Source organism: Stegodyphus dumicola, chromosome 6, assembly GCF_044657685.1.
Source record: "Stegodyphus dumicola isolate Sdum_Otavi_A_Nest chromosome 6, ASM4465768v1".
Lineage (NCBI taxonomy): Eukaryota > Metazoa > Arthropoda > Arachnida > Araneae > Eresidae > Stegodyphus > Stegodyphus dumicola.
Window position 1 is genome coordinate 224,553,068 of NC_140773.1, and position 23,270 is coordinate 224,576,337.

At 33.3% G+C, this 23,270-nt stretch overlaps 1 protein-coding gene across 1 annotated transcript in view; it reads right to left on the minus strand.

Moving 5' to 3' along the window:
* Positions 1-1,856: 1,856 nt before the first annotated feature.
* Positions 1,857-23,270, minus strand: part of LOC118184882 (uncharacterized) — a 156,067-nt gene continuing 134,653 nt past the window's right edge. Inside the window, exons 17-19 of the mRNA XM_085819602.1 lie at positions 9,969-10,107; positions 8,401-8,585; positions 1,857-5,557 (exon numbers count right to left, since the gene is read on the minus strand). Of these exons, the coding sequence (XP_085675728.1) occupies positions 5,320-5,557; positions 8,401-8,585; positions 9,969-10,107 (562 nt within the window). The 3' untranslated portion in view covers positions 1,857-5,319. The remainder of the gene's footprint in view (positions 5,558-8,400; positions 8,586-9,968; positions 10,108-23,270) is intronic.

Sequence of the window (23,270 nt, forward strand, 5' to 3'; positions counted from 1 at the left end):
CAAGTTAATTGTACAAGGTCAAAGCATTCAGAAGTTCTCAGACTAATTAAAGAATGCCTTTTGAAGAACTTTACAGCAACTGGCTGATATGCACAAAAAAGGCCATACAACCAGTCCATCTTACTAGAACAAAACACAAATTTCAGTAGCTTAACCATTTAATCACAGTAAAGCACTTGATTGACCAAGTGCCCAATATATTTACATATGCATTACTTATACAGACCTATCACCGCCATTTAAGACTACAGCTGCATTAAAAGACATTAATTTTTTTTTCGAACAATTTTTATTAAGTATTACCTAATGTTCATCTGCTAGTATTCTGCCTAGTCTATTTTTCTGAATTTTCTTTTATTAAGCATTAATATCATTAATTATATATGTGGTGTTGCGAAATATCAACTCTTAAAGCTGCTGCTGATCTTTCATAAGCTCTTTACCTTTTTTGCCAAATTCTCAATTCTAAGATTGTTGCCAATCTTGGAGCATAAGATTTTTAATCTATCTTTCAAATCATGAAAATAGACTGCTTACAAATTGAGTATGACCATCCCCACATTTTTCAATGAACTCTTCTGGATGACGTGGAGGGCATGTGATAAAAGGAAATGGTATTTAACTGCTGTTGGACAAGGTAAGGTATTATTATTGCATTTACCTTTGCAAGTGATGAAAAGACTGCTGATCTAAGCAAACTGATAGAGGGCAGACTATAATGGCCCAAAGACTCGGAATGAGCATCTCTGAAACTGCACGATAGGTAGATTGTTCACGATCTGCCATTATCAGAATTAATGCAAAGTGGATGAATGATGGTGAAACCAGCAGTAGATGCCAAGTTGTTGAATTTCCAAACATCACCTACGAAAAAGGACGCCAAAGACTGTCCCGCTTAGTGCAGCAAAATCAGTACCAGACAGTGGCTCAGCCGACAGCACAATACAGTATAGGTCCAAGTGCAAGTGTTTTGAAAATCGTTCATGGGACACTGTTGTATATGGGACTGTGTAGCAGATGTCCCAATGGGCTCGGAAACACGGAGATTGGAAGATGATAAGTGGAAGGCATTTGCATACATCCCAATTTCTCAATCATCACGTTGATGGTCATATCACGGTATGCTGTCTTCCAGGTGAACAGTTGCTCCTCCCATACAGCAGTTCAAACACGAGCTGGTAGATAAGGGGATGTTCTCATGGTTGGCTCTGGGACTTACTTATGGTAGAACACACTATGAAATCTGCGGACTATCTGAACCTACTGCAGAACAATTGCACCCTTACATGGCATCTGTCTTCCTAACTGGAAATGGAATCGTTCAACAGGCCATTGCCCCATATCACAAGGTTAAAGCTGCATTGGAGTGGTTCGAGGAGCATAAGAATGAATTCCAATTAATGTCCTTCCCATCTAACTCGCCGGATCTTAACCTGATAGAGCATTTGGGATGTCATGCAGCGGCAGCTCAGAGTCCAAACACCACATTGGAATATCTAGACATCTTTGTGATCACTGCTTAGACATTTGGAACAGGTCTCCAGTCATCTACCAAGAGCTTATGCCAAGGCGAGTTCAAGCTGTTTTGCAGACCAAAGTCTCGCAATACATTATTGAGCAGGTGGTCATGATGTTTTGGCTCTTCAGCGTATTTTCATGAAAAACAATTTGTATAACACAGATTTTGAAAAAATATATGAATTTCTTAATTTTTATCTTCATTTTGTTTTTAATAAATACTAACCCTATTGGATATTAAAAAAAATGCATTTCTAGTGTCACACAATATAAATTCTGATAAAAGATACTACTTTTCATACTTTAAATGTGTTCATTTAAATAAATAATTTCTCACAAAAGATGCAAATATTTCTTTATTTTTTTGTCAAGATTACAAAACAACAGGTGTATGAAATATATTAAGTAAACCAGATGATTAAATAATATAAAATGCCCTACATTTTTTTTTTTTTAAGTTGAATTATTTCACTCCCATTTAAATGCACGACTAGAATATATACTGGTTTACTCATGATTATGAAATCAAGATTTTATATCTCAAGCAATTAACTGTACTTCAGTTTCTATATAAGCAATTTTAATCACACATTAATAAAAAGTATTTAAGGTGCCAGATTCACTTACTTTGGGAAAATAAGCAAATTTTGAAGTATATGAACAGTTCATGCTTATAAATTTTAACGTCAATTATGAAACTACTCTTAAGTTTACCTGCAACAAGGCTAATATATCAACAGAATTGATTTCAACCCTTGCAGTACTCATTTTACATATAGAATATTATATAGCTTTTAATAACAATTTTTAAAGAGCAAAGCCTTAAAAAAGTGCTACTGCTTTCATATTTGCAATAAGAAAGTTCACAATATGGCATCATGTTCTCAGAGAATAATAACAACATTGTGTTGCAAATACAAGATCAAATATGCAGCAATCAGTAGTTAACATTTTGGAACAGTATAAAAAATATAAAAATAAGATGAAGAAGGTGAGAGAATAACATGCACCTCTTCAATTGTGTCTCAAAATGTCTACAAATATTAAGTATACAATCACTAACAACATGGAATGAAAGATCATTCCTAATTACACATTGGAGTGTTAGGTAAGTCACCAGTTAAAAGTGAATTAATTCTTTTATCTATTTAATTACTTTCAATTAAACATAGTTGTTAAAAACAGATTTAATAACAATTTTAACAAATAAATATCATCACATGAAATGATAAGGCAGTGTTTACAGCATTCAGATTTGCATATCTGTGTGTGAAGTTTTAATGACTTTCGCTGAATTAAATGATAATGTATTTAAAAATGGTCCATCATTTCTTTAATAGCTTAAGTCTTCTCACTATTAAAATTGCATTGTAGTGCATGATATTGTCGATTCTTGAAACACAACCATACTGAAATACTTTTAAAATAAAAATATCCAAAAAATAAAAATGCAGATTACTACTAATAAAAATATTTGCATCAGAACACATACAATCGATACATGGAATGAATCAATTTGCATGCATATGCTGATTTAACTAAACTAAAAAATTTCAGCTTTAAATAATTACTCACAGAGAAAAGGATCAGAATTTAAAATAGTGAATGGAAGACTGCATTAAAACAATAAAATTTCAGATGCTATGGCAATGTCTCAAAAGAAACTGCATTGTGGAATGTCGCAATCCAAACAGTAAAATAATCAGGTACAGATGCCAAGAAAATGACCATTTAAAAGAATTAAGAATTGCCGAATCTTAATTAACATTCATATAACTTTTCATAAGATATGAATTAAAATGCAATATGAAGTTAATATTGAACTTCTGAAACATTATGCGAAGTACAGAGAGATAACCAATGAAATGTTAGTAATAAAAATGAAACATCTATAAGTACTTAAAAAAAAAGAGAGAGAGAAAGAGAGATAGGGCATTTTTATTTCTCTGTTAATTATTAATTATAAAAACAGTGATAAATGGAATTCTTGATGGTCATCCAAGTTCACTTTTAACATACGACAGCATCCACATTTTTCCAATCTCGAAATAGTTCAGAAACCGCATTTGACCGAAACCTCAGAATTTAAAATTAAAAACAAAAAACAAAAAAAATTTACAAGTTATTTACTTTTGTGAATTTCATAAATGTAATATATTTTTATTATTTGTTCTTATTTTCAGTTTTAACATTTAAAAATCTTTCTAAGCTTATTTCTTTAAATATTTTATTCAAAGTTTATTTTTTTATATATAATCTATACAATCAAAACATATTTTGTATAAATAAATAATTTCAGTGATTTATAAATAATGAGATCCGACGTCCCCATTACAGCAAATCAACATATATCAAGATTAGTATTCTTATTTACTGAAGAAGAGATATTTATGCTTTAATAAAATTACGACAAAATAATAAAAAAGTAATAATGAACTTGTTATTTCACACAGGAACACTCAACACTAAAACTAACGTACTAAACAATAGGTATGGTACACATCCCAGTAGAGTCAAGCATTATGGTTTACCTGCATCTTTATAGCTTCAACTTTCGGCAGCAATATATTTCATCTTAAGATAAATTATTAATTATTTTGATGATTAACTAATTATATATTGGAACTATATGTTCAGTATATGCATAGAACATTTTTATTGGTCTACAGGAAATGATTAAATCAGTTACATATAAACTTTCACCACGCCAGTAAAAGGTTAAAATTAGCATAACAGAACTGACAGGAAGACATTAGAATGCTGGAGATGGGGGCAAAAATAGTCGTACTATTCCCACACATCACAAAAGAAAAGGTTACGCAACGATTACACTTTTTTTTAAGCTTTTTTGACATAAAAAAATATAAAATTGCACTGAAATGAGGAAAAGTTTAATTGGTGTATTAAAAACTATATTACTATAATGAAATATGACTTGATGATATAACAATAAATAACAATAGCATCACTGCGCAATCGTAAATTGAAATTTTGGCACTTCAGGAAACATTTTAATTTAAATGTCACTCTTACGGATCATTTCAGATGAAAAACTAGCTTTGGTGAAGAAAAAAAATCATGCGGTAGAATAAATAGCTGAACCCATATTTATCAGGTACAGTTTCTTTTTTGTTTATATCAAACACACAGAAACATAAATAACAAACATATTTTGCACAGAACTTTTTAAACAATAAATGAGGGAAAACTCGACTTCCCCAACTTTTATTGACGGACAACTAGATACTTAAATGCAATACGACACCAAAAATATATAATGGAACAATGAAAAGTATTATGTAGCAATTCAGACAGAACGATCAAGAACTATCAGAATTAACTATCAATACTCATTTACTTTTGTTTCTAAACAGCTTAGCACCTTAAGATTTCTGTATTGCTTAGTACTTAACATTCTTGTGGTTTAAAAGTCTGTCTTTAATTAAGACAAAAACAAAAACATTTTCTCATCCAGATGTTTGTACATCAAAATGCACTAAATAAAAATAAATAGATTACAACACAAACCAATTACATATATATTTTTTTTTATCACAGGAGAAAAATATTTAAATAGATTTAGCTGCGCTAAAACCCAATTAATTAATAAAAATTTTTGGTATTGCAAAAACAAATATTCTTTCTTTGCTTTCGATTACAGTTTTCTGTCATAATAAACAAATATATATGAATATAAATCACTATTCAGTAAAAAAGTGACAACACTTGTGCACACAATGACAATACTTGCACACACAATGATAATATTTGTGCCACAGAAGTAAAATGTCATTTTTTCCCTCAGACAGGAGGTGGCCCCTGAAGATACCGCAGCTGAGGCAGGATGGAAAAATCAAAATTGTTTACATTTTCACAACAACGAGGCTCCATCAAGCATGACATGCAGTACAGAACAACTAAAGCAAACTGAATGGGCACTGCAGCTCTCAAAGAACGCCAGAAACGGGATCGATCTCTAACACACGCCTCAGGATAAGAGTTTTCTGTTGTTTCATCTGTTTTAAAATTTAATCCACTCCTATAAAAAAGTAAATTATATTCATAAAAATAAAAATAAGATTCATATAAGCTTAAAGATTTTATTTGTGAAAATCGTAAATATAACTACATTTTTATTTTCAGGAATAAGCATTTTATAAAGCATATTTCTCCCACAAGATATTTAGAGCCACACAAACTATTTTAACTTCCATATTCTTTACATGTGATAGTTTTCCTTTTATCTAAAGTTAACTTCTTGTTTACTTGTATTCTTAACTCTTGCTGAGTCAGCAGATTAATGGGCATAGTCTAAACAAAGATTAAGGTTGTTTATTGCAGATCCATGGAAAAATTACTATCACAAATCACTAGAATAAAACAAAATTTTAGCGAGAAATTCAAAAAGGAAAAGAAATTAGTGAAATAACCACAATGACACTTAATTTTTCCCTACAACAGCACTTAATTGCATATAATCTGGAAAATATAAATATTATTAAATCATCCATCAAAAATAAACTGCTAAATCATAAAAATGAATTAAGTATACAGCAATTAATTTTTGGTTTCTCATCAATTCCTATCAAAATGTGGGAGTAACAAAAACATTGTTTTTTTCCTGCTTTAAAACGAGTTGTTTTGAAAGCTGATTTAATTTGCATAATAAATTTAGAGGAAGTGTTGTAGTGCTTCACAACCCCCTATGTCCGAAGCTAACTTTATTTGTCTGAATCCACACATTGGGGAATTTCCCCCTCCAAAGAAACTGGAAATTTGAAATATATTTGAAAAATATGCAAGCTTTACATGCAATATCCGTCATATGTTAGACCGAGAAATATAAAAAATGACATGAAATATCTCATTACTTGCACATCAGTTTTGTTCATTTTGTGCAAGTAATGAGATATTTCATGTCATTTTTTATCAATTTTGTTCATTTGCTTCTCCACAGCATGAATAAGTGACAATTAGTCATAAGCACACAATGGCTATTTGAAAGACTCTTTCACACAATCTGTGGTGCAAGACACAAAAATCTGATGACGTCACATGCATCTGTTTGGGATTATTTCCAATTACATAAAAACATATTGCAGCACGTCAGTTTGTATTTCCAGCCTCAAAGCGAATATCAGCTTTTTCGATATCATTGCAACCTCTTCCTCCAACAAAACTGCTGTAAAATTACATTCACAGCCAAACTCAATTTCTAGTAAATAACTTCTAATATATTGGGTCAGTACATAAGTTCGTGCACATTTTTGGTATTGCGAGAGTATGCATGGAATTCACTATGACGCATCTACTAAAACAGTACGATTTTGAACCTGTTGAAACTTGTCATCATTTGACTAACATATTATTCAGTTCATCACCAACTTTCATAAATATCGAACACATTTTAGTACCCATAGAAGATGAATATAGATAATCAGTACAAATGTGCTGTGCTACATTTTTTATTCTCATGTGGTGAATCTGCAGGTCTGCAGCGATAAAAATTAATAGTGTAGATGGTGAACACACTATTAGTGTAAGGACTGCCCAGAAACAGTTTATACATCTTTTCAAAATAGAAATACATCTTTTCAAAACATATTCGTTATTTAAGGGAAGAAAGATTTAGCAAAACTAATAGATAATTTTGATAAACTTTAATATCTGAGCATATAGATAATAATACAAAGAGATGGTTCCCCCCCCCAAAAAAAAACTGGCCTTCCCTCTCATTACATAGAACATAACAAAAGAATATGAAAAGTTTCATACCATGACTAGTTTTATTATCATATAATTAAGTATATAATACACTAATAAGTCTAATATGCATCACTAATACACAACAACTCTATTAAATCTGAAAAAAATAATAAATCTGTTTATAAACTAGCTGTAAGATTTACACATTCCCCTACTAGATAAAAAATAGAATTCATAAAAGATGGCTGAATAAATATAACTGTGATTTGAAAATTAGATATCTGCAAAATATGAAAACTCAAAGTTTTGCAACATGCTTAATTAGTAATAATTAAGTAAAAGAAAAAAAATAATAAAAACTTTCAGATAGAATTGAATATTATTTCAGTACATTATTAATTTGTCCCAACAATATGAAACTGATGTAGTAACCTTCTGTGCTGATCTCCAAGAATCTGTACACAGCCATCCTAAATATGACTAGTCTTGTTAAAGACATAATGATACATCATTATTGAACATTACACCTAAAATAGCCATTTCGACATCGCATATGTTGTCAAATTTATACTTACAAAACACCACAACACCTTAAACTGGTACTTGCATAATAGTGCAACCTCTGCAAAATTTCAGGATGTACCAAATCCGGCAAATGCGCACACAACAGTTCTTCACTCGAGCAACATTGCCATTTTTGTATGAAAAGTTTTTATAGAAAAATTGTGGACATTCTTTTGCCTTAAATTCAATCTAATCTATGCATTTGTGGAATTGTCAGAAGTACAAGAAATAGCAGTAAAAGTTCTGCAGGAACACAGGGTTTGCAGTGCAAGAAATTGCAGTAAAAGTTCTGCAGGAACACAGGGTTTGCAGTGCAAGAAATTGCAGTAAAAGTTTTGCAGTAATACAGTGTTTGCTGTAAAATCACTAATGGAAATAACTGTTTTGATTGAATAAATACTAGTCAAAAGGGACATGTGTACATATTAATATTTAATAAGTATATTCTTATAACTGAATAGAACAAGGACTTATGCCATTATTTGTCTGCATATGTAAGAAATCTCAGAATTGTGCCAAGGTGGTCACATTAAATTTACTATTCAATGGAGTATATATTAAAACATAGATAATAAATTTTAAAAATAAATTTTATGAAATAAAATTGCTCACTCTAATTTCAGAACAGGAGGACTCAAATGTAACACAGGTTCTTCAAATTCTTTGTTTTCATCATCAAATACACTACAGCGGATGGTTGCTTTTAATGATTTAGACTCAATGCCCATCAATACATCCAGCTGTTCAGCAACCTGAATTTCTGCAGCCGTGTTTTCATGCAGCGCTTCTGTGGATACCTGAAATATTAGAAAAATGGACAGAATTTTTTTAATACAAAGTAAAGTTTTGGAATGTTAGAATATAAAAAGGGAGCACGAAAACCATTATTTTGAATACATCATATATTATGAAGTTCTAAAATCACACACAAATGTTAAATTCTGAAACATTAATCAAGCCATTTAAGAAAAATTTAATTTTGAATTAGCCTTGATATTTAACCTCAGAAGTTAATTCAGAAGTTAAATGTAGCTGCTACTTGATAAAATAGTTTGAATACATGTAAAATCAAAAATAAAATATAGATTTTTTAAAATTTAACTATAAATAAATATGTTAAACATATACATGCATTTTATAAGGTTATATTCAACACTGTTATTTATATGTAAATTAATTATTTCACTTAGTTGAAACCACTGAAAGTTATGTGATGTATTAGAAAACATTAAAAAATCTATTAAAACAACCTTCTGCTAAAATTCAGGTACAATCTCACTAAACTTGAAATCGCAACATTAGGTTATCGTGAAATTTACTTGTCACAGATTCGGTTTCTTAAGTTTGTTAACTCTATCAACTGTTTGTGATGGCCACTTTATAAAGAAAATAGCAAATTTCTCTATGGGAATCAGCATCTCTTCAAAATTAAATAATTAAGCAAAATTTTTTTTTAATTTAGATGTTACATGATTTTAATTTCCCTATTTCATATGAGGAACTACTGAATATCATTAGTAGTTATTTATTTATAGAAAAACAGTGCATTTTCAGTTTAGATAATTTTTATTAAGGTAATGAACGATGTAAAAATTTTTTTAAACTATTTTTTCAGGAAACTATTCTAGAAATACTCCCCCTTCTCTCACATCTTATCCAAATAATGTTAATGTACATAATGTAAAAAAAAAAAAAAAAAAAAAAAAAAAAATTTAAATAAGTTCGTGTATGTGTTTTCATGTATGATATTCATAACAAAAATTTTTGTGAATTCCCAGCCAGAATTTGGAAATGGCTTGGAATGAAAAATTTGGAAATTTTCTTAATAAAATAGAGCCCATGGCCCCAAAAATTAGCCAAACAAGCATTTTTTGCCAATTCATAAAGTAGCCAATGAGTTGGTAACTTTTCGTGAGGAAACCGGGGCAATAATCAGAAAGTAATAAACATTACAGACATTATGGTTTGTTGAAGCAGGAGACTTGAAAAATTAACAATGTCCTCGCTGGAACTCGAACCTGGACCTCTCGAATACGCGCCGAGTGTGATACCGCTACACCACAAAGGCATGCAGAAAGGAGGGAGGAAATACCCTATAGTTTAAGTGTGAACTGTACTAGTGAAACACAACTGGCCACCAAATATTTCAACACAACTTAATATTAAAAATTAATACTCACCTCAGGTTTTGGCAAACTGTCTCCAACTTGAACAGGTTGCCACTGGGTAGCGGTTTCCAAATCTTCATCCATCTCACTTTCAATGGTTAAATGCCAACGTGACTGTAGATCTTGAAGCTTTGTTAACTGTAAACAGTTCCTAAGAGAAAAAATGGAAGTTTTCCTCATATTTAATCAAATTACATAGTTTACCTCTATAACAACAGTTACAGTAAATCACATAGAATTTAATAAAATCAACAGAACTTTCCGATTACCCTGTTTGAAGCAGACTTGCTGTGTGTCTGGTGTATTTTCGACTATACACGCTACTACAGCCAACCCACAAATGTTTGAGTAATTATTTTATATTTAACTACAGTTTTGCTCTATATATCTACCGGAAAAGCATGTAAAATGTTAGTCTTACAGATTTTTGTTTTTCTTATAAATTTCGGTACTAACGTTTAACGCGACCGCCTTGGCGCAATTTGGCGATTTTTTACAGGTTAAAAAAAAAATTAATGATATAAGTCCTCGTTTAACTTAATCGCAAAACTTTAATTATTACATATATATTTCAGATTCTAATTAGGAATTCCACCGAAAAATCATTCTGGTGGAAAATTCGTGGCGATCGCTTTTAACAAAACAATTGTTCCCTTTAGCAATTTTGAGGCAAAATATTTTATTTCTGGAGAAATTAAACAAGCGCATATTTTAGAACTGAATTTAAGCAAAAAAAAAAAAAAAAAAAAAAAATCACGGTTCGTCAATCAACACAGTTGGAACCTTGAATAAAACAAAAAGTACGCAGACGAAAACGGCCATGTCGCTTGACAGGAAAATTACCATCACTAAAGGCTGACTGTGGAATTGTTATGTGCGTATCACAATTTGGAACCTTCTATTACGGTAGTTGCGTTACATTTCTTGTTTCTTCTTGACGATTCTAAATTTCTTTCTTGTTTCTTTTAATTATTACACGCTTACACGAAAGGTCTTCCGTTGCGCTAAATTTCTTGTTTATTCTTGACGATTCTAAATTTCTTTCTTGTTTCTTTTAATTATTACACACTTACACGAAAGGTATACCAAACACACAGAAACTTTTCTCACAGAACTTCTACCAAAATCTACTCCAATTAAAAATACGCATTAGTTATTAAAAAAAAACTTAACATTCTATAGGTATTCCAAAAATATCGTTAAAAGGAGTTTATTGATCGGCAATGGAGAACTTCTTGCCAAATTTGATCAGTGTCGGGGGAAAAAAAAAAAAAAATTAAAAATTAAAATTCCATTAAATCTCCAAAACAGCGCTGTCTTGCCAAATCTAGCTAGATTTCAACTTTTCATTCACACTGGCAATATACGCTTAACTGAATATCAAACGAATATGGGGGGGAAGGGGTAGATACATTGATTCCCCAATCCGCCCTTACACTGAAAGCTATTGTTACTGTTAAATTTAAGTAAGTAAAACAAAAATAAACAAATAAAGATTTTAGCCGTCACAAACAAACTTTCTCTCAGGATTTAACCTGCTTTTAAAAATTTTCTTCCGAGAGATTTAAATCATAAAAATACTTGCACAAAGTTTCGTCTTGAAATTTTTGCAATTTGTCATTAACAAAGTGTATATATATATAAATATATTTATATACGTTTCGTGCGGCCGATTGCAACCAAAATACGAAGTGCACATCTACATGTTATAGCAGTCCTATATACAAAATTTCAACGTTCTTAGGCTACTCGTTTTTGAGTTATGCGAGATACATACGTACGTAGAGACACCGCGAAAAATTCTCTTCAGAATTCATTTCAAAGCAGTTTTATAATTTTTTTTTTTTGGAGGAAACGAGTCGGATCTAGCGTAGAAGTGGGTGCCCCTTCGATTAGCGACATTTTGTTTTAAGTTTTAGCGATGAAACCTCACTTCTGGTTACCATGAGAGTTTTAACTTTAGTTTCCTGATTTCATTTAAATGAAAATAGATCGACGTATACATGGACAAATTGAAAGCAGTGCGCAATGCGTAGTTTGTACAATTCTAGGATGTTTTCTTAAGTGAAAACAGATCGATGTGCACATGGATACAAAATTTGTGCAATTCTTTGGCTTCTTATTTTGGTTTTGTGTAGCGGCCATCTTGAAATTGTACCTTCCTGGCGCCGATCTTGGCGTCAAAAAAGAATTTTGAAGCCAAGATCGGAAGAAGAAAAGAAGAAAGCTAAAAAACAAGGAGCACCCAATTGTAAACTTTTACCAAAGAGTTTTACCAGTCTTTTATTCTGTCCTCACGTACAAAAATACATCTGTACGTGAGGACAGATGAGCAATTGAGATACGCAAAAACATCGTTAAATTGCATTCTATAGCGGTCAAAATGGATATTTTCGTTGAAATATGCTACTTGAAACGTTTCGTGATTACAATACTTCCTTTTTACTTCGTACAAGGTAGTAAAAATACGATTTCAAAGTTTTTAATGAATATGCTACTAATTCCATGAGAAATTAAGGTGACAAAGCAGAAGATGAAAGCTTCGCCTCATCAACTGAACAGACTGGCTCTGGAAATAAATCAGATAACACATCTGAAGGTGAATTCAAAGATGTTTTGTCATGCAATAAATCTGGGGAAGAGAGAATTTAAACCTCAATAGTATATCATGGGATCACAAGAAAAAGCGATAAAATTCCGGCATTATAAGACGAAAAGAAATGTACCTTGCAATGAATTCAAAATATATTTGGGCAAGTGAAAAATTTGCGGTGTTTTTATTATTGGAAGAGAGCTCAAAAATGAAAAATAAGAACTTTTAAGAATTAATTCTTAATTTTCTTTACTAAAAATTAAAGAAATATGGGTACTATTCGGTTTCGAGGGCCGTAAAAAAATTGCAGCGAAAATGTACGCGCAAAAGCGCCAAATCTAGCAAACGCGCCCATTTTAACAGCGCGCCAAATCTAGCGTACGCGCTGATTTCAGATTGCGTAAGTTTATATAGTTCTACATTTCTTAAGACGCCACTGAAATTGCTAGTTTAATTTTTAAATCCTTTTTTGATATTCTATGGATTAACAATTTGGGAGTTGCCCATGACGAAAACTCGGCAATAGAATTTTGGGTAAAGTGCAGAATCACCCTGCTTTAATTTAATTTAAAATTAGTTTTAAATTATTTAATTATTTATTTTAATTTAAAATTAGCTTTAATTTAAAATTAGTTTTAAAGAATTGCACATACTCGGTATCCATGTGCACATCGACCCATTTTCACTTAAAAAAAATCCTAGAATTATACAAAAATGGCACTGCGCACACACCCTTGACTTTATCTATGTACACATCGACCTATTTTCACTTAAAAAGTAAAAGAAAATGACAAAAATCCAATTGTTTTTACCCTTGTAAAAAGCGGCAAGCAAATAAGTGAGCGGTTCTGCACTTTACCGAGAATATTTTCAAAGAAAAGGAATCATTCATTATAGAAAATTACGTTTGAACAACCAACGAGATGAAATTATGCTTTAGCGATAAGTCGGTAGCGAAATAGCGATGCAGGCATCCATTCAATCATGTTTAGCCTTTTTCATATAAATTATAATAATAAAAAAGTATTATATGAAATTAACGTTTCATCTAAACTAAAACATCAATCTTAAATAGTTATTTACTATTATACTTCCTTCTTGTCGCAAATATTAGGGTTGCCGCAATTATTTTTGGCAGCATTGGCATCAACAATAGTTTGGCGATTTTTTACGGCCCTCGAAACCGAATAGTACCGAAATATGAATACTACTTATATATAACGGGCGGCCAAAATTAAACTGACAGTGCTCACAATGTTCTGTAGCGCAATCTATTTGCGAGAATGACGCCACATTTTGTAGGAAGATTAAACAAGACGGGGGACGAAGGATTCCGCGAAAAAAAGAATTAGTTCCAAAAGTTACCGCTAGGGGAATATTTGGCGCTGTTATAGAAAATAGAGTGTTAACAAATGCAAATCAATACGGAAATTACCTTTTATTTTGCACTCAAATGAGGTTCATTGTGGCTGCCGTTGTTGTGGACCACATATTGCATTCTGTGCACAGTATGCACAACAGTAGAAAGTAACATGTCTGCAGGAATCTCCCGTACAGTCCGTGATATGTTATCCTTCAACATAGCCAGGTCCTGGACCACTCCTTGATAGGTCTTGGACTTAAGGTAACCCCATAGCCAGAAGTCGCATGGGATAAGATCAGGCGACCGAGGTGGCCATGCAGTTGGAAAGTAGCGACTAATGACTCTTTCTGTTGTGAATTTCTGTCGTAGCATCTGTTGCACCCGTACAGCAACGTGTGGAGGGGCTCCATCTTGCATGAAAATGATTTCCCCCAGGCATTGTCTTTGCTGAAGTGCCGGAATAACAAAGCTGTTCAACATGTGGCGATATTTCTCTCCGGTAACAGAACAGGTTTCCGGTCCTGTCGGGGTAATGTTCTCATAGAAGAATGAACCTACGATAAATTCCGCTGTGAACCCACACCAAACAGTTACCTATCACGGCCAAGCATCATCCACCTCCATTCTGGCAAGAAAGGTGAGAGCAAAAGTCAATCGCTTATCATGGTCGGGGTACAGTAACTCCTGTACACGGCTGATCTTGTACGGATAGAAGTTGATAATCTTTCGTAAGATTTTCCATATCGTACTGTAAAGGCATATCCATATTCCATAAGGCATATCCATAATAAAAGGTAATTTTATTCCGTATTAATTTGCATTTGTTAACACTCTATTTTCTATTATACAGCGCCAAATATTCCCCTAGCGGTGAATTTTTGAACTAATTTTTTTCGTGGAATCCTTCGTCCCCCCGTCTTGTTTAATCTTCCTACAAAATGTGGCGTCATTCTCGCAAATAGATCGCGCTACAGAACACTGTGAGCACTGTCAGTTTAATTATGGCCACCCGGTATATACTTACTAAAAATTAAAAATATAATACTTACTAAAAATTAAAGCAATATGAATTTTTTAAATAAAATGGGAGGGAAAAATTTATTTGCATTCACGTTACCCATAAAGGAAAACATGAAGACTCCTATACAGCCAGTCTGTTTACCCTGATTTTGAACTCAGGTCGAGCTATCTATTTTTACCGCTCAGCCATCAGCGACCTCGGGTAATAGTATTAAGGCATTGCACGAAAGGGAGGGATGCCTTCGTGGTGGAGTTTCTAAGGGAAACTGGCTTTTATATTATATATCCTTATTTATAAGGGAAACTTGGCAATACGTTACACAAGGAGAAAACCACAAAAATGCCCATGTGGCCAGTCCGTTCGCGGAATTCGAACCTCGGACCGAACTACCAGTGTTCAGAACCGAACTACCAGTGTTTACTGCTCGACCGTTGGTAAGCGCTCTGGTCTCTTTAACTTGATAATTCTAACGTAACTGTAATTGTGTAAAAAATTATCACTGCTTTAATAGATTTCTACTACACTTCATTTGTATCCTACATTCAGTCCGTACGCAATGTATTTATTATCACTCAAAGTGATTGGTATCGCGCTAAAATGAATCCAGTACAAGACACTTAAAGAGTAAAATGGTTTAATTTTTTTCAAAGATTTAAAGTTTTATCAGTTCTATTTAACCTTTAATTTTATGTTACTGTATACTCACAGCCAAAATACGTATCTTTCGTTTCTTATTTCTTCAATTATTTTATATTTCGTGCCATAAATCGATCAGCTTGGAGACTTTCTTAATTTTCAAAAGTAAACTTTGAAAATTTTGAAAGTCGCCAAATACCTCTACTGCCAAATCTTCTCCCGCTCTTTGTACGCTGTGCGTGCCATTTAGAAGCTTACAAAGACTGCTCAAAATCACTCAAAAGTTTAAAATCTAAAAAGCAGAACCCGAAATTAGAAATAAAACGAAACAATTTTTCAAATGATCACTGGTGAACAATGACAAGAAAGATATAGTTCTACATCAAATCTTTATAACATTGGTTCACAAAAAAAAAATTTTTTTTTTTCACGCCTCCCTACTGTCAAAAATGAAACTTCTCGCGACCCCCTTCCCTAACAGTAATAATACCATCTACCTATAAGGGTAGTAAGAATAAAAAAACATAATTTATTATAGAAATATACTGTTTCAGACACATATGGTAGGGGGAACAGATAATTCAATCAGACAGATTTGCTTGAGTATTTTTGACAAGATATTCAGTTCTTGGCTGAATCTAAGAGAGTGCGCAACGTAAATCACTAGCAACACTGAGTTCGCTTCTGTTCTTCGTTTTTGTTGCTACAACTGCTGATAATGACTATATATATTATACCCCAAATGATGGCTTATCCAGCTCCTCAAAGTCATATCTGACTGTAGAATTATTTTTAATTTCCAAAGTTTGCTCTTGTTTCTGGGAGCACATATTGGTCAACCACAAAAGGATCCGCCGCCATTCTTTAAATATTTTAAACACACGAGTTAGGGAAATAACGTTTGAATTCATCAGTGAGCAACTGCAAGTGATTTGATATTTTATTCCTAGAATCAGTAGCCTTAACCTCCTTAAAGCGCCCTTCATCCAGGATTCCAAATAATCTGTGAAAGCAGGAATAACTGCAGGTTTTACATTCCCAGCGAAGCAACTTATCAGTACATGTCGTGATGGCATCCCGATGACACATTGTGTTCGCATCTCCACCTTGTGATTTCAATTTCAATGAATTCAATGAATAGAAAATATCTAATAGATAAGCCAATACAACTTGGACACTTGGCTTTAGGAATTCCACATGCAATTCGGTTTGATTTTGGAAATAATCCTGCTAACATATTTCCTTTTGAGAGCCAGCTAATTCTGTATGAAATAGCAGTGTTTTATGCTCTGTTCCCAAATCTTCACAAAGGGCCGTAAAAAGTCGAGTATTTAAAGCACTCTTTTTAAGATGACTGCTAATTTTGATGCATAATTTTAAGATATCACTGAGTTCGTTTGGAAGTGTCTTAGCTGCCAAGGCTTGGCGGCGTATAACACAATGAACAGCTGCAACACTGGGATTTTTCTTTGCTGACCATCCGTACGAATCCCGAGCAAAATCCAAGCATTAACGGAGCGCAGTCAGTGCATACGCCTATCAGCTAAAGTACACTAAATCAGTAATAGTATAGTATCAGTAACAGCAAAAGCTTGCCAGGCTTCTAGAATAAGAAATAAGTTGTTTTCCTAAGCTAATACAGTATAGTCCCGTAAACTCGACAACTTTTTAGAAACATTTTTAAGATATCTCTAGACCAAAAAGAACAAATATTACATACGATACATATAACTATTATTTATGAGTATGTCTTTCCTGTTCTATTCAAAGATCTGGATGTTCTTTTTCTGTAATTTTCGCTGTTTTCGCATTGCGCCATTAATTCTTGAAATTGCCTAACAAATTTCAAGATATGTTGTAATACTTGGCAATAAACGCTGTTTGCGTCTTCGGAATGAGCACGAGAGACAATCTACCATCACACGATATTTTTCTACCAAGAAATACTACTAATTTTTCTTCATTTTTGTATGTACTTTTTTTTAAACTCAATTCTTAGGGTATTTTTTCTTTTTATATAACTCCTATTGTGCTAGAATTCAGTGTCCAATATTGTTAATTTTACAGTTAATTTACTATAATTACATATTGTGCTATAACAGTTAATTTACATATTGTGCTATAACAATAACGTAACAAACGTCTAGAGTAATTTACAGTTAAATGTTAAGAGTTCTTAAAAACCCACCCCTTATTCCGTAAAACTTGACAGTCTCTCTCAGTCCACATTATGTCGAGTTTGTGGAACTCCACTGTAATAAAGTAAAAAATCCGCTACCTCCGAAGACCCGCAAACATTACCGATCTTAAAACTTTTTTAAACTTTAAAAATGCATTACAGGGCAATAAGCATTAAAGAAAAGAATCTGAGACAGAAATCTTGATTTCGTGCACTGGTGTTGATAAGATTGCTATAAATTTAAATATACACTGGTTATCATAAATTAAGGAAAAATCACAAAAATCACGATTACTGAAAAAGTTACATGTTTAATTTTATGAAACTTACCCACAATATACAACACATAGTAAAGTATCAAATAACATAAAAATAAGTTACCAGACAATTATGGTAATATAGAAATTAGCACATTTATAAAATGAACAAATCGAAGGTGTCAATTTGCTATAGGAAAAGTACCTTATAGGAAAAGTATGGAATATGGTCGCCTCTAGAAGCAATGCAGCACATACAGCGATGCGTGATGCTTTCAATTATGCGGTCTATCAGTTTCACAGGAAGCGATAGCCATTGCTCTTGCAAAGCAGTTGCAAGCACGGCAAAGGTCTGAGGGGGCGGATTGAGAGCAGCTAGACGTCTCTCTAAAGTATCCCAAACGTGTTCGATAGGATTCAAGTCCGGAGATCGAGCTGGCCACTCCATGCGCATAATTATTTCCTTTTGAAGATAATCATCTACGATGCGAGCCCTGTGTGGTACTGCTTTATCGTCCTGCAACAGGAAAGCATCACCTATTGCCCCGGCACATGGGCGCACATAAGCATCAAGGATGTAATCTCTATAAACCGGAACATTCCCGGTTTCCGTTGGAGAGACATGGAGGTCTGTGCGTCCACCCAAAGAGATGCCACCCCAAACACAGACACTGCCTCTTCCGTATGCATCTCTTTAACGGATGTTTGACAGATGATAACGGGTTCCAGGTTCTCTCCATATCAAATAACGCCTGTTATCACTTTCTAGACTAAACCTGGACTCATCCGTAAAGAAAACAGACCTCCACTGATCAGGCGTCCAGTGGACATGCTGTCGTGCCTACTGCAAGCGGTCCCTCGTATGGTGTGACGTGAGCGGCACGCAAATGGCTGGTCGTCTCGCATACAGACCACCTTTGTGAAGCCTTCTACGCACAATTGACGTTGACACCAACCTCCGGGTGGCTGCAGCAAGGGAAGTCTAAGAAGAGTCGGAGTAGTGGTTCTATTCCTGCGTGCACATAATGTCAAATATCGGTCATCGGCGCTCGTAGTAGCAGTTGGCCTTCCTAGATGCCGAATCTGTGGTTTGAAGTCGCCTCAAAAACCTATGAACCACAGAAGGACTCACACTTAGCCATCTGACCACTTCTGTTTGACTTTATCCTGCCTCTAGTCTCCCAATGGCTTTCCATCGTAGTTCTGCAGGCAAATGATGCCTGGAGGTCATTGTTACGAATTGGCTATCTCAGATTTCTGATGTCAATATCACAGTGAAATATGTGGGCTTGCTCTCAAACATGGACATTTATTGTCCTCGCAGATGACGTATTTTTAGTGCAGCGCCACTAATTTGCATATTGCAGTTTTTCTAAGCTACTCTTACTTGGCAACATATTCACATTTTACACGGTTTGGCTTATTTTTGAGGGAGTTATCGCTATTTTTGTGATTTTTCCTTAGTTTATGATAACCAGTGTACATTGATTACGTATTACTGATTTACATTATTGCTTCGTAGGTGGTGAAAATGTTAATGCAAATCCTCGGTCACCAAATTTCATGGTTTACCCTTAAAAATTTTACCCTTTCCCCTTGCGCAATAAAATTCTCTATAAGAAAGAACTGGAAGGTCAGATATTCAGAGGTAGTTTAACAAATATTACAGATCATATTAAAGCAATGATTTAAAAACAATACTGCAAGATGAATATAATTCGAAATAATCTTTCCAAAATTACATTCAGTCATCAATTATTACAGTCAAATTACAGTCAGTCATCAAAGCTCAATAATAACTTGCATGGTTTTCCCAATTTAGCCAACCTTGTTTCTAGAAGATCACAGAAATCATAAATGCGTTTGCTCCCGTCACTAGCCAGTTGGATAAAACAAATGATCACTGGCAGTTCGGCTCGGTTAAAAATCCCGACGAAAGGTTTAGTGCATGAGTGTTTTTGTCATGTTTCTAATGTGCAACATAAATATGAGCTTTTCTCCCACAGAAACATCTCCACGAAGGCGACCCTTACCTTAAGTGGGTCATTCACACGTGCTTAGTCAATTAACTAACCGTCCAATGCCTCCAACAACAAGCTGACAACTGTCTGATAAAAACAGTCATCGGCTCATTGCTTCGTTTTTACAATTCACTCTTCACGGTGAAGCAGCTGTGTTTTAATCTTCACATAAAATCATTACCCGCAAACACGATTCCGATTGCGTAGTAAAATTTTCCTATTAAGTTGATTTATGTTCCTTTCACTAATTACGAAAAACATATCCACTACAATGTCGTGACACTAACAGAAAACTCGGGAAATACTGCGATTGCGAGTAAAACCTCTAAGTAACATAAGGAAGTACAAGACAGCTAGTCATGAGAAAGCAGACATAACCCTCCTTAATGAGTACATAGATAATTTTTTAAGCAGGATTTCCTGACATCCTATAAAACAGACAACGATGTGTTATACTTCAACAATATGAACGAAATCACATGTTGCCTAGAATATCCAAGTCTTGTTTGTAGTTTCTTCGAAGATATTTTTAAATTTTTGGAATAAAATGTAACATACATATCTTTTAAATAAGTTCTTTTATTTCTAAATTAGAATAGAACTAGTACGAGAAATATTGAATAAGTTAAAATAAATTGTAACCTGACATTAAAGTCTCGTAACAAAATACTCAGTATTCTTAGTCGTTTACATAAGATGTAATTTCAAATCGGAAAAGCGCTTTAATCAGTCGCGAGTTCCGATAAGGGGCAGATACGACCATAAACACGTTAAAATGGCATACGATCATTAATTCCGTAACGCCACGCGATAACGCGGGAAATAATGAAAATTTTCAGGAACGTTAGAAAAAAAAAAAAAAAAAATGGGACAGAACATCTATATTCCTTAGACAAGACAGCCAACCAAAAAACTAAAAAATACTTTTTTAACTAGGGGAATAAAAAAAAAAAAAAAACCCTGACCATCTACTTAGAATTCATGGAAGGCACAATGTGCGTGGCGGCCTTTATTTGTGTTCTGTCGCTATCAGCCATTTACCGAGAAGACTTCACGGACAGTTAAAACCCAACGAAAACATTCTTTTAAAACAAAGGAAACACACAGAAAAGGGGGGTAAAAAAAATCGGCCTAGCTTTAGGGAATATCGACAAATAGTATTGACTTAAAAACAACTCCCGCAAGAGTTGTGGAAACTTCACGATCACTCTAATTTACTCCGCAAGAAGGGAGAGGAAAGAAGGGCCTTTTTCTCCTCTGAACTTTACAGGCTAGTTACGCAAGTTCAATGAAATTAAACTGATAAAAGTGCAGAAAACAAAGGGGGAAAGGTAGGAAGGGAATAAAAATCGAATCGAGACTACTGATTGTAACAATGGAGGCAACTGAACTAAAGGGACTAATCAAAAAGGTCAATATCTTCTCCTTAAATGGCCAACTTAAAGAGAAAGAAAAGACAAAGAGATTCTGATCCGTATCTCTCGTTAAGAACCTTAAATAAATTCTAACAGACAACGAATCAAACTTATTTACTAAGTGTAAATCAACGTCTTCTTTTTAAACTTAACGCCGAGACGTATATATATGACGCTTTCATTTTAAAAATTAAGTTTAAAAAAAGTCAAAGATACTCTTTCTCATGTGCACTTGTAACATATTGCTAACATTGCTAACTCTGTAATTTTGAAGACCAAGGTTCGATTCCGAGAAGAAAACTGAAATTTTCAAAATATCACATTCCAAACCTCTTAGCGCTTCAACAACTTAATTGTCAGATTATTATTAATTAATGTACACTGTTTTAAAACCAAGGAGGAAAAAAATGTCCTTCTCTCTCTGTCTTCTCCCTTTAAATTTCCTTCTGAAAAACCTACGCGTTTTCCCCTGCATTTCATTTTAACTTGTTTCCTCGAATTTCATGAGAGATTTATTTCTCATTCAATTAATTCCATTCTTAATTCGCGACAAGGCAAAAATACATTAAACCTCCAAATAGCTCTATTGAAAAATACAGAAAAATATAAAACACCAAATACAGTTAAAACAATTAAGAAAACAATTTTTACAATTAAAATTAGAGTTAATACGCAAAAACAAGCAATTCAGCCAGCGTGTAAAAAGGCACATTTTTCGATGCACAAATCTGACAGTTTACTTTTGATCCTACTCGGCCAAAAAAAAAAAAAAAAAAAAAACCTGAACGTGCAGAAACTAACTTAATTCACTATTTTGCTATGTTTCAAATATACATAAATATGGCTGTTATGGTAAAAAAATTAGGCTTAGCTGCAGTGGAAAATAAGGCTTAGCCACATTAGGCTTAGAATTATCAACAACTTTTAAATTGCTGATAATTCTACAACTATTGCACGCAGATTAACTAAAGGCATAAAAACCTTAACAGGAAAATAAGAACAACATAATTCAATCATTTTTACAGCAAAAAATGCACAATTTACCACCATATAAGAATTAAAAAAAAAACTGAGCTCATTGAGCTGAGTAACAGAGTGGGTGTATCAGTATCAGTGAAATACCCTTATATGCGGTCAGGTCGTAAATTTAGAACCCCTTTTTTCACATGGGGGGCTGAAAAGTAGGGAATAATCTTGCTCGTGGTCTTGGGGGTCGTTTAAACATCTAACTTCTCTACATTCAGTTTTATACAGAGGAAAATACGAATTGAATTCTTTGAATGAATGCAATTTTGTACAATGAAAATGTATTACTTAACGATAAACTGTAAGATAAATAACATCTTTTTTTAAAGCCATAGGTGTAGAAAGACAGAAATTTGTTACACGAATGAATTTGTAATAAATATTGGGTTTTTCATTTCAAATGCTATGTTCCATGTATGCGAAGTAGCTGAGTATGCGAGATAATAGTCATAACCGAATGGCTTTCAACCTTTTCACGGCTAAGGACTGTTTCTCAATTACATTGTGGTCGCTGCTTTTTGGTTAATTTTCTAATGACATATAAACAATAGTTGTTTTTATTTGAGACTTATGAATAAAATAACGCAAACTAGACTGCAGAAAATTCTTAAGAAGGAAGTTAAATAATACTGAAAAATACATTATTGATGCACTTTTGTGTTTTATATGTAGTAGTATTAACTACTACTATAATCCTTAAATGGAATCCTTAAATTATATATATCTATGTATAGGTATATATAAATGGAACCAAATATAGAAAAAGGTATAAAATATCTTTATTATACAATGTTCATTACCAT